Here is a 13946-nt window from a genome sequence, read left to right on the forward strand (position 1 = left end):
TTTCATACATATAACAAAACCTTTTAGACTATGTCGATATCAGAGATAACAGAAGAGAAGGATGAAGAGGCCCCTCTTTTCATTGGATATGGGGCATACAAGGTTGGCACACTTATTGGAGGATTAAAGTGGCTCACCTATGATAAAGACCATACCTTTGTGGGGCAGTGACACAGATGATGAAATTCATGATCCATGGGCGGCCATTAAGCAGTTGGACCCACCATGGTCAAACTAAGTTTGCTACAGAAGGTAGTTTTATAGAAAGTGAGTTTGGCTTTGGGAATAGGAAGGTGAAAATTAGCAACCACAAGTTGACTAGGAAAAGCCTTACAGGAGATTGCCAGGATTTGGTTCAGGGAGATGCAGAGGGTTTAGATTCAGATAGCAATTGAAAAGGCTTTAGAATTATGATTTGTGGAAGAAAGTTTTGACATTATTCTACATTAGCCAGCATCAATATCACATGGTCAGAATAGTGGATGTTTATTTACCGTTGTTATGCTGTATGATATTTACTGTCAAATAATTATTGACAAACAACCCAAAAAAAAAAAGAAGCCAGCATCAATATCACAGTCAGAGTAGTGGATGTTTATTTACCGTTGTTATGCTGTATGATATTTACTGTCAAATAATTATTGACAAACAACCCAAAAAAAAATTGAAACAGAAAAAAAAAAAAAAAAAACAAAGATACAAGGATATACCCATAGCTCGTGTGGCAGAGTCAATTCAAGCCATATCGAATCAACAAGATCTTCCTTGAAGAACTAATATATGTGTTGGCAAAGGATACAGTGCTCTAAGATTAGTCTTCCCATGACACTTCCTTCTTCAATTCTCAAATTGCTAGTTTGCTTGTTCCATAGGTGTACCCCATAAGTCTCTCCACTGAGCTGAAGCAGCTTGTCTTGTACCCATATAGAATCACCTTGGTTTTCTGGCTTCTGAAAAAGTCTGTTTATCCTAATCCAATCAACAGGATAGAAGGCCATAGGTAGCAAGACTGTGAAGTTATAACCAGGTTTCTTTCTTATTCTCTCAACCACTCTGGAAACCAAATAGGGACCATTGTGCCCCCACTTATTTCCATCAAAAGTCGAAGCAAATTCCTCGATGAACTTGAGCAAAAGTGGATGATTCACATCAAAGATTAAAACTGCATTGTTCAACCTGGTCCAGTTCTTAGATTCCATATCCATACTTTGTGCACCAATCAAGTTCTTCAACCCCCTAAAAGGCTTTAGAACAATAAAATCTGTATCCAAGTAAACCCCACCATACTTGTACAATACTGCAAGCCTCATCAAATTGGATAAATTCTGAGCTATTGGAATCTCACCAGGGTCCTTTTTCCCACCTTTCATCTCCTTAAACCAAGCCTCAGCTGGGGTATTCTTGAATAGATATGCCAAGTCCGGTGTCACTGCGTTAACTTTGAACCCTCTATCTACTAGAGGTTTTAGAATCCTGTACCCTCTTCTAGAATCTAAACTTCTTGATAAAATAATTAAACATCCAGTAGGGTGTGCCTTGAAAAGGCTCTCGATGGAGAAGAATCCTCTTCTTCCAAAAGACCTTGCTGGTGCAATCCAAGTCATGAAGAAATGTTCCTCACAGCCACTTTTAAAGAATTTCCTAACCCGACTGTGAAATTGGTGTGTCAAGTTGTTTGTCATGAAAACCTTAGACTTCGGCATCTTTTCCCGGAACCAAGCAATTCTTTGTTCTTCTGTGACATTAAAAGGAGGAACTAGAGATTTCCAATTTTCATCTTCAACTTCATCAATCTCTTCTTGCATGGAACGCAGTCGCAGTTGCATGTTACCAATACTTGATCTTAGTTGTCCTTCTGCTCTCTCATGTGCCTCCGAGAAATTAGGAATTTCATTGTTACCAGACTCAAAAGAATCATATATGATATTGTCTGTGTAGATGATATAGATCATGGCAACGCCAAATAGTGTGAGGGTAAAAAAGAGAGGAAATCTGGCACGGCTAAGTACCTGGTAATGAAACATCTTAACCTTGATGAATTTTCTCACCATCATCAAAGTTTCAAGCTAAAACAAATAATGGACAAAAGCTGGCTTATGAGGAAATATATTGACATTTAAAAATAAATAGAACATGTACAACATCACATAGGAGACTTCTAAGATAACTTTTTATTCTTATTTTTTAATTTGGAAGGTGACTTTTAAGGTACTTAGTTTTCTAAGTCAAATCTCTTGAATTACTCTTCCTCCACTTCCAGTTCTCCACTGTGTATGGAGAACTTGGCACTATTTGATTCTCATTAGGTTGTTTCAGTATGTCCGATAAAACAGCAACAAATGCAATTATTTAATGGCTTATATCTATTCATAAATGTAAGAGCAATACTAAGACAAAACAGAGGAACCTTAATATAATCTTCACGGTGAAATTTATTTTTATTTCTAGTGAAGTTGAGAGGATCCTGTTCTGTAGATCAAGGTGTGCTTACAGTAGTGGGTTCCAGTTAGCTCAATTTGTAAAATTTCTGATTATTATATGAGAGACCTAGGGTTCAATCCCCGCCTACACCAAAAACTAATTGGTGTCTTGATCTGATGATAAAGAGCTATTATCAGGAGCGGAAGCTATAGGTTGAAACTCTCTAAAAAAAAAATGGTGTGCTTACAGTAACTAGAACTTGGATTAGGATGTTTTTGGTTGTATTCCCAGGGCCTTTGCTCCTCGTTTTGTGGCTTGTGTTGAGGAAAGACTTGTATCTTTGAGTCTTTGTTTGTGTGTTTATAACATGTCTTATTTTCCGGGGAAAAGTGAAAGTAAGGTCAGTCAACTTGGCATTCACGTCACCTAGTGCAAAAAATTCTATTCATTTTAACATAAGAACTTATTTTTTCTATTTTATATACTTGCTTTTCAAAACATCTCACATCAGATTGTTTATTTTACACTTCATTACATTAAAATCTCAATATTTCTTGATTTTTTTTATAATTATTTTTCTTTCTTAACACACAACAACCATCCTCTTTTTTCCTTCATCCTCGTGATACATAGGGTAAAAAAAAAAAAAAAAAAAACTAAATGCAAAATGAACAGTGTCTGTGTAAATTTACAGAGTTACTATAACAACTTTACACATTTACATAGTTTTAGCTTGACTGATGTGGATGATTTTGGGACTTAAATGTGTAAAATTGATACATTTTTATATTATGCATTTTTCAGATGCAAATGCTTTAATAGCTTATTTGGAAGTTTTGAGAGGAAGGAGAGTACAATGTTATTTAGGGATAACAATGGGGCAAAGTGAGGAAGGAGCAAGATAGGTTGGGTTTGATGTATTTTATCATCTCTAATAAGGTGACTTAATGTTAATGAGGTAGAGATGAAACAAAGATAGGAGGGGCAATCATGAATTATGATAAAATAGTGCCAAGTTCTCCAAATTTGCGTTCTAGAGCACTTATCACCAAAAAAAAAAAAAAAAAAAAAAGGTATATACGTTACTAAATAAGTTACTAAAATAAAATTTGAATTAATAAAAATCACATTCCAAAAATTCTTATTTGTAAGTAATTTTAGTTTTCTCGTTTTATATTTCAATTAGTCGCAAATCCACGTGAAGCGTGAGAATATATAATTATTTTGTAATATGATATAATCCATAATTTATTCTCTAAAATTATTAAAGATAATTTTCAACTAAAAAATTGAACTATTTCTAAAAGTATTTTCCAACTCTCTATCCCTACAAATATATCATTCTATTATTTTGGGTTTTTTTTTTTTTTTTTAAAATATGATATTTGTAACTCAATAATGGAGGGACATGCCAACACAACATTAGATTTCCTATTTTTCTTCCGAGATTGTATCATATTCAAATTCTTCTAAATTTTCAAGTGCAATTTTTGTACAAATTGCTAAATCCTTAATTCCTAAAAGTGATGTCTAGTTAGTTGCCAACAAAATAGAATAAGACCACAAAAAGAAAGTAAAGTGAAGTTTTGTAGGTTAGAATCATCATGTACAAAAACTTATTTACAATAAGGCAAATAAATAAAATACATTTTAAACAAACCTTACCTCAGCAAAATGATCAAATTTATTAGACCCTCACTTATACCAATTTCCATCAAAGACCAAATTGTTGTATAGTAATGTACCATTGATTCCACCCATGTCCACTACAAAAATTTATCAATGTACCCATATACAATCACCCACTTGCCATTACATTCATTTTATCAATATTTTAAATTCCCACAGAAAATCAAAATAGTGCATACACAAATTGTAAGTAAGTGAGTCACTTGTATTGTCATGACGTTGTTAAACTCTATTAGAAGATACGGCTATTAGCATTCCAGGTTATGAAATTTAAATGGCTACAGAAAAATATCAAATTATATTAGTTATTATGCCCCAAAAATAGCAATTACTTTTGCCTTCCCTGGAACACGTCAGCCATATCATATTGTGTTTAATAATGAAAGAAATAGTACTGTTAAGTTTAGGGCCAAAACTCATGTACATAGTATTTTAGATATTCAAGAGGAGAAAATTCTAAAAAGAAAATCTAGGTGTTGAAAAAAATGGCATAATTCAAAATTAAATCTAAAACTAAAACCCAACTAGGGTTCTTGTCCACAATATTATAGATAGATAATTAAAAATCAAGAACCAAATAGTTTTTCCATCCACACAACAATTAGCTTATATCTAGATACTAATGGAATTTAAAAAGAATTCAGTTTTTTGAATTTTCTCACTCCTAAAATACCAAACAATTTCTCATGAGCTAAACAATCCCCAAAGTTGTTCGTCAACCAACAGGCCAACTAAGGTCCCAAACACAAAAATTATAGCCACAACACAACAATCTTTTTTTTTTTTTTTTTTGAGGAACACACAACAATCTACTTAAGCTGATGTATTTTGAAGAAATAGAGTTTCCTTTAAAAAATTAAGAAATTTTTTTTTTTAATTGTTACATTTCAAATTTGAGATTCAAATTCTACTATCTTTTTTCTTTTATTTCCCACAATTTCTAGGACACCAAACAGTCAAATTAAACAATAAACAACAAATTATTAGTGTAAGGAAATGAAAATCTAATATAGTTAATGTGTATTGAACCATAAAAAGAAAATTATCAAGCACCACCCATGAAAAGCAACAAATTTATTCCCCTTTCCTTCAAAAGGTTCTAAGAAAAGAATGGTTACCAATTCATTGGTATGACCTTCAATAGCATAAAAAGCTTCCAGTGATTGCAAGACTTCATTGTTGACATCTGTCGGGGAATTGATAAATAAAATAGAGATAAAAATGAAATTTAGTTTAGCATATAAGATGATAGGAAATAGAGAACAATATCAATTTCTCTTTGGTGAAAATGAATAACACTCCTATATGACATTTGGTACGAGGTAATGTTTTAGGATTTATAGGAATAGTGAAAGATTTCCATGTTTAGTTGCAAACCACATCAGGGAATCAGATGCCAGGGGTATCTAGATTCTCCCTTAACACCATTTTCGTAGTAATGTGGATTCCCTTTAAAACAAATAGGTATCCATATTCAAGCTTAAAGGAAATTGTATTTTTTATAAATTAACAATTTTAACAATTTTTTCCTTATCATTTAAGCAATGTAGATAAAGTATAAAATAAATTATTAATATCTTTTCCTTTATTTTTATCTCTTCTTGCCAAAACAACATAAATAGGATAGACAACGAATTTTTTTTTTTTTAAGGGAACCTTCCATTGTTCCCAGGTATTTACTTTTACTGTTGTATTTGTGTTACTCAACAAATTATTAATGGATCTATTTTCATGGAAATTTCTTAATGTATATATTTGTATCTTAGATCTTGGTTTTGTTTAATTGCTAGAAATATAGATCTAATTGGTGGCTTTATTTGGTTTTTTTGTTTTTTGTTTTTTGTTTTTAGATTAATGGCTTTGTTTGGTTGAACTTAAGAATTTTTGAATTTGCTATTGTCAAACATAAGTGAGAACTTCAAAAAATGCCTCATTTAGCATATGACAATTAAAAAAAAAAAAAAAAAAGATTTTATGGTGATACAATACTCTAGATACTTTGTTTGTCATTATTTATTTGGAGGAAAGTTTAAAATAAAAAAGACTTGATATTGGATTCACAAATCTAAGGATAGTATGAGAAAAATAAATAATTAATTTAAGATTCCTAAAAATAAATCAAATATTATAATCTCACATTCCTATAAAACAAAGACCAAAACGAAAACATCACATTGAAGTTAATTATCAAACATTATAGCAAGCATATTGAGAATAACATTCCTACAATCTAGAGAAGGGGAACCATAAAGCAATTTATATCAAATATGATCAAATGCCCAACTCAAATCAATTTTGAAAAAGAAAAAAAAATTAATAGTTTTTAGACTATGAAAATTCAACCTTGTTCATCATGAAATCCCAAAATTGAACTACATTTTTTTTTAGAAATGATATGGAAATAAATAAATAATAAGAATAATACAAATAACAAAACTCATTTTGAGTTTATACCCTTTGGACTTGGGCTACTAATTTTCTTCTCTCATCTACTTCAGTTTTGTCTGCAAGCTCTAGAGTCACTCTCGATCTCTTGCACTCATTTGATTGGGTTTTGGTAGATGGACTTGAGCCATGACTGAAAGAGCAAAAAAAAAAAACACTCAAGAAACTATTCCATTGAAGGTCATACCGATCAATTTGTGGAGAGAGCACAATAGAAAATTTATAGAGAAAAAAAAAAAGGCGAGGAGGTTGCAATCTATCAGTGATTATCAGAATTTTATATAATAAAGGCATGTGAAGAGTTTGGGTTAATGTTAACGGAGAGACACATGATAGAGTTGAAAATAATGTAACACTTGAATTTAAGAAAAGACTTAATAAATGTCAATCAATAAATCAATAAATAAAAAAAGAAAGAAAGAAAATAAATGATGACACGACGCTGCTGATGTGGCTTAATTGGAGCGTAACAAAAATAAATACTATGTTTCAGCTTTTAGATATATATATATATATATATATATATATATATATAATCATAAATATAGATTATAAAAAGTTGGTTACTCTGTTGTAAGAATATCAAACCATCATTTCCATTCTTCTTTGGCCTAAATTGAAAGTTGAACGCTTAATCCAACTCACAAGACTCCCCATATCCCCATCAAAACACAAAATAGTTAACATTTCTCCATTATTTACTTTTCCATCAAATCCAAGAGATTAAATTCTATAAGGATATAGTGTAAAACTTATATTTTACCATTCTAATTGCAACATGTCACATCATCTTATTGCATATTTAAGAATAAGCATAACCACACCCAATCAATTCTAATACTCATATATAAATCCAATTAAATTAGTAGTTTATTAAGATGTTATTTAATGTGCTAGGATGTATTGAAGTTTAAATAAAATTGTGATATGTCAATCTCTTATTGAATGGTGTAAAACATGAGTTTTACACCCGATCCTTATTAAATTTGGACTCTAAATCCAATTCATCATTTTGGCCCTCCTTTAACTCTCTTTGTTTGGACTCTTCCTCTCCTTATCAAAACCTTCACTGGCCACACCTTTGGAAGTTGGAACTAAAACACCTTTGGAAGTTGGAACTAAAACCTATTCATTTGTTTTTATTTTTATTTATATATAAATTTCCAATTCTCCCTCCACCTCCACAGAAGTTGCCAAAGTACTAGTAAGGTTGGAAAGCCTCTTTGAGGTGAGTTTTTCCTTTTCTGTTTTTCCCCCTTTATCTTTTTCAGTTTGTTTGGTGTAAATTGCATAAAAAGATAAGATCTTCATTCATAAAAGAGTAGATTTTTTTTTTTTTTTTTTTTTTTTTTTTTTTTTTTTTTACATGAGAAAGAAAAAAGATCTTTCGATTTATTTGTAATGACTCTTGAATCTTGGTATCCAATTTGAGAATGTTTGATTCTTCCTAAAGATTCCAATAATACGAAAAACTATGAAATGATTACTTTAGTATAACCCTTGAAAAAAGATGCTCTCTATTTACTTTTAAAATGGAAAAAATCCCGGTAAGAATATTTTAATTTTCAAGAATTTAAATGGTGGATGGAATGGTAATCATGGCATTGGGTGCATAAAAGAAAATTAAATCTTTATTGTGAAATAGACTATTTCTATTTTCTTTACAATTTTTTTTTAATCGTGAAATAGTTTGAATTGAAAATTGAAATGGTAATAAAAAATAAATAAATCTTCGTCAAGAAGTAAACTCTCTTCATTTGCTTTGAAGTTTGAAATGAAGAGGATTCTCTTTTTCACATGTTTTACAAAAGTGGTTGCCTGATGAGATCTTGTATTGGATGAAAGAAGTCAATTGACATGTGTTTCTAGAAAAATATATAATTTTGGCTTTCCATGTAGACCACAAAAACGCGGTTAGTAAGCCTGAGAACCTTCATACTCAAAGAACTTATTTTAAGAAAAGAAAAAGAAAATGAATCAAGTTGTAAATTGTCATACTAGCTTGTCCAACTTTTTTGAGGTTCACAGTGGCTCACCTATGATAAAGAACTATATACTTGTGGGGCAGTGATACAGATGATGAAATTCATGATCAATGGGCATCAATTAAGCAATATGGACCCATCAATTAAGGTTGCTACAGAAGGTAGTTTCATGGATAGAGAGTTTTGGTTTTTGGAATAGAAAAGTGAAAATTAGCAACCACAAGTAGACAAGAAAAAAGTCATACAGGATATTGCTAAGGTTTGGCTTATGGAGTCGCAGAATTTTTAGATTCAGATTGAAATTGAAAAGGCTTAGAATTATGATTTGTGGAAGAAAGTTTTGAGATTATCCATTTCAGTTGCTAAACTGAATTTTGCATTAATGTAATAATACATATGCACAATAATTAAATATTATTTTTCCATGATCCAAAAGATTATAAATCCAAAAAAATGTTATGAATTAGTGAATACAAAAGAAATCTATTAAAATCCATTTATAATACTGAATGGACCAAATTAGACTGAGGTGGACCGAATAGACAGGAGTGGATCGAATGGATTGAATTGAACTGAATAGACTGAATTGGACTGAATAGAACCGAAGTGAATCGAATTAGGCAGAGATGGAGCAAAATGGGTAGAATGGACTGAATGAGACCGAACTATACTGAGAGGGACCGAATTGGACTGTTGTGGACCGAATAAGACTGAATGGAGAACTGTAGTGGACCGAATGGACCGAACTGGGCAGAATGGACTGAATTGGACTGAAGATGACCAAGGTGGACCGAAATGGGCATAAAGGACAGAATGAGACTGAATTAAACCGAATAAAACCAAATGAGCCGAATTAGATTGAATGGGACCGAAGTAGACCGAATTGGACAGAGGTGGACTGAATGGGCATAATGGATGGAATGAGACCTAATTGGACCTAATCGGACTGAAGTGGGCCGAATTGGACCTAGGTAGACCGAAATGTGTAGAATGGACTGAATGAGACCGAACTAGACCAATCTGGACTAAATGGATCGGATTGGAACAAATTGGACTGAATGGGACTAAAGTGGACATAATTGGACCAAGGTGGACCAAAACGGATAGAATAGACTAAATTGGACCGAAGTGGGCAGAATGGGCCAAATGCGACCGAACTAGATTGGGGTGGACTAAAACGGACCAAATGGGATCGAATAGGACCGAAGTGGACTGAAGTTCTACGCTAATGACTGAGGTGGCTCAACAAGAGTGTAGAAATAATAAATGTTGCACTTCAACTTTTAGATATTACTAGTCAAAGACCCATGCGATGCGTGAGAATATACAATTATTTTGAGAAATGGTATAATATATAATATATTCTTTAAATTTTATTATAGATAATTTGTTCTTCTTAAAAATTAAATAATTTCTAAAAGTAATTTTCATCTCTCTATTTTTACAAATATATAATTTTATCATTTTTGGTGTTTTTGATTGATATTTTTTTTAAAGTAGTCCATATTCTTTTAACTATTGTTATTATACATGATATTTTCCTAATTTCTTTTGGTACAATTAAAATTTTTAAGTTTTAAATTTATTATTCAAATTCTCATTCTCTTAATGAAATTATCATGATAATCAAAACTTATCATATAATTACAATTGTTGTTACTCAAATAGTTAATACTTTGATAGTATTCTCAGCCCAAACTTGTTTTTTCCCATTCTTAAGTAAGTACATTGATGTGGATCGAATAGACCAAATTGGATTGAATTAAACTGAAATGGACCAAAATGAACCTAATAGACCGAATTAGACTAAAGTGGATTGAAATATACCAAATGCCAAATCGTAATCAGTAAACATAACTCAAAAAATTAATAATAATCATAATAATAAAGTGATGTAAAACTATAATTTGTGATAAGTAATGTATTTCAATGCAATGGAAGTGGTTTGTTGTTAAAGTAACATCAATCAAATTTGTTATCACATAAATATTTTTTAACTAAATTATTATTCATTTGTCTGTGATTCTATGTGCTTGTAGAAGGTTTTATTCAAATTGAATATAGTACCATGTAGAGAAAGTTGGTACACCACAAAAAAGCATATCGGGAAAACCACTTGCACGTAATATTTTATAAAAAAAGAAAAAGAAAAAGAAAAAGAAAAGGGGGAGGGGGGAAACCCTTTGTTAATTTATTTTTAATTGTCATCTCTCGAAATTGATGAAAATGACATATAGTTCTCTAAGTAGGAGCACAATTGGACCATTTAACCTAGCCTTTAATACTACGTTAGTATATGGAATTTGAATATAGCGGTGAAGTGGTTTCTTGGGCGAGTATAAACTAGAAATAAATAAATGGTATCTCCGCCCAAAGTGTTGGTATTACATAAATTTTTTATTATAAGTTACATTTAGGTTCAAGAATGTGTAAATTCATGGTAGTGAAAAGTGATGGTCATATCATAATTGATAAGTTATAATTAGTTTTGAGAATGAGTAGAAACATAATGTATAACTGCATATATTAATATTTATATTCATATTTTTTTAAGAAATGATGGAAAGAAAATTATGACATGATCACTGATGTGACTCAATAAAAGTGTAATATTAATAAATGTTATACTTCAACTTTTAGATAGATATAAATACAAATTACCCATTATTATCGCATCACGACTCAGCATAGTAAATGTCTATTGCCACTGTTAAGCTGTATGAGATTTACTGTCTAATAATTATTAATAAACAACAAAAGAAGTTGAAAAAGAAAAAAATAAACGAAGAATACAAAGAAATATACCCTTTAGTTCATGTAACAGTCAATTCAAGCAATATCAATCAACAAGATCATCCTTCTTTTAAGAACTATATATGTGTTGGCAAATGAGACAGTGCTCTAGGATTATACTTCCCATGACACTTCCTTCTTCGATTCGCAAATTGCGGGTTTGCTTGTTCCATAGGTGTACCCCATAAGTCTCTCCACTGAGCTGAAGCAGTTTGTCTTGTACCCATCTAGAATCAGAACGGTTTGCTGGCTTCATAAAAAGTCTGCTTATCCTAATCCAATCAACAGGATAGAAGGCCATAGGCTGTAAGACTGTGAAGTTATAACCAGGTTGCTTTCCTATATTCTCAACCACTCTAGAAACCAAATAGGGACCATTATGACCCCATTTATTTCCATCAAAAGTCGAGGCGAATTCCTCCATGAATTTGAGCAGAAGTGGATGATTCATATCAAAAATCAAAACAGCATTGTTTAACCTGGTCCAGTTCTTAGTTTCCATGTCCATACTTTGTGCACCAATTGAGTTCTTCAACCCAGTAAAAGGCTTTAGAACAATAAAATCTGTATCCAAGTAAACCCCACCATACTTGTACAATACTGCAAGTCTGATCAAATTGGATAAATTCTGAGCTAATGGAATCTCACCAGGGTCCTTGTTCCCACTCTTCATCCCCTTAAACCAAGCTTTAGCTGGGGTATTGTTGAATAGAATTGCCAAGTCCGGCGTCACTGCATTAACTTTGAATCCTCTATCAGCTAGAGGTTTCAAAATTCTGTGCCCTCTTCCAGAGTCCATACTTCTTGACAGAATCATTAAACATGCAGTAGGGTGTGCCTTGAAAAGGCTATCCAACATGAAGAATTCTCTTCTTCCAAAAGACCCTGCTGCTGAAATCCAAGTTATGAAGAACTGTGTCTCACAACCACTGTTAAAGAATTCCTTAACCCGACTATGAAATAGCCGTGTCAAGTTGTTTGACTTTAAAATTTCAAACTTTGGCATCTTTTCCCGGAACCAAGCAATTCTTTGTTCTTCTGTGGCACTCAAAGGAGGGACTAAAGATTTCCAATTTTCATCTTCAACTTCATCAATCTCTTCTTGCATGGACATGTTACCAGTACTTGATCTCAGTTGTCTTTCAGTTCTCTCATAAGCGTCCAAGACCTTAAAATTTTCATTATTACTAAACTCAAAAGAATCATATATGATACTGTCTGTGTAGATGATAAAGATCATGCCAACAAGTGTGATGGTAAAAAAGAGAGGAAATTTGGCACGGCTAAGTACCTGGTGATCAAACATCTTACCCTTGATGAATTTTCTCACCATCATAAGAGTTTCAAGCTAAGACAAGTGATGAACAAAAAATGCTTCTGAGGAAATTTACTGACATTTAAGAAAAGAACATTACAACATCACATAGGAGACTTCTAAGGTACCTTTTCTTTTAAGGTCGCTTCTAACTTCTAAGGTACGTAGTTTTCTAACGCAATCAAATCTCTGGAATCACACTTCCTCCACTTCCAGTCATCCACTTTCATCAGCTTGTTTCATTATGTAGAATAAAACTGCAACAAATGCAATTATTCAATGGCTTATCTATTCACGAATATAAGAGCAATGCTAAAGATAAAACAGAGGAGCCCATAAATAAAAATCTTGACCATGAAATTGATTTTATTTCTAGGGAAATGGAGAGGATCTTGTTCTACCGATCAGAGTGTGCTTACAGTAAGTCTTGGATTATGATGTTTTTAGTTGTATTCCCAGGGCCCTTCCCTCTTAATTTTGTGGCAAGTGTTGAGGAAAGACTATTGTAACTTTGAGTATTTGTTAGTGTCTTTTTAACATGTCATATTTCCCAGGAAAAAAGAAGGAAAGATCAACCAACTTTTACAGTGTGTTTGGAAGTCTGGAGGCGAGAAGAGTGTATTTTAGGGATAACAATAGGGTGAGGTGAGGTTAGATCAAGGTTGCCCTTTTTCCTCTTTAGGGTGTGGAAAACCTGTGTGGGGTAGGAGCTCGACAGGTTGGGTTTGAGAATTTTTGTGATCTCTAATGAGGTGACTTCAACATTAATGAGGGAGAGATAAAACCAAAATGGTAGGGGCCTTTGTGAAAGTAGTGGGAGAAAGAGGGAGAAGCAAGTGTTTTTGGTGCAGGGAATGTGTGTAAGCTGAACTGTTTTGGGTTTGTTTAGCAATGAGAGTTGCTTAGAACATTTAGTAGGTGGTTAGGCAGCTCTGCAAGAACACTGAGTGCCCATGAAGAGCACACAAAAAGATTTCTAGCAATGTTGTTGTTGTTTTGTGAAAATATGTGTGGATGAAAAAGTTCGTGAAAATATGTGTGGATAAAAAAGTGTGTGAAAATACGTGTAATATTGTTTAAATACCGAAAATTGTTGTTAGACAACAGTAACAAGCACCCCCTTTAAAGTCACTAATTCTCAAAAATTGGTTACAAAATGAGAGTACAAGAGTACTTACACAATCTATCCTATAACTAACAACCATTAGTATCTTTCCAAGTGTCAAACTAACATTGGTTACATCTAATGCTAGCAACTAATTCATTAACAAGACTAACTTATTCAAATAAGAATGACT

General features: G+C 32.3%; 2 protein-coding genes across 2 annotated transcripts; both read right to left on the bottom strand.

Annotated features, from left to right (window-relative positions):
* Positions 1-593: 593 nt before the first annotated feature.
* LOC142611375 (uncharacterized) lies at positions 594-2067 on the bottom strand. The gene has a single exon (XM_075783487.1). The coding sequence runs from the start codon at positions 2052-2054 to the stop codon at positions 774-776; it is 1281 nt and encodes a 426-aa protein (XP_075639602.1). The 5' UTR covers positions 2055-2067; the 3' UTR covers positions 594-773.
* Positions 2068-11403: 9336 nt separating this feature from the next.
* On the bottom strand, positions 11404-12666 carry LOC142608790 (uncharacterized). Its single transcript, XM_075780468.1, has one exon. The coding sequence runs from the start codon at positions 12664-12666 to the stop codon at positions 11404-11406; it is 1263 nt and encodes a 420-aa protein (XP_075636583.1).
* Positions 12667-13946: the final 1280 nt, after the last annotated feature.

The sequence above is a fragment of the Castanea sativa genome, chromosome 9, assembly GCF_040712315.1.
Source record: "Castanea sativa cultivar Marrone di Chiusa Pesio chromosome 9, ASM4071231v1".
Taxonomy (NCBI): domain Eukaryota; kingdom Viridiplantae; phylum Streptophyta; class Magnoliopsida; order Fagales; family Fagaceae; genus Castanea; species Castanea sativa.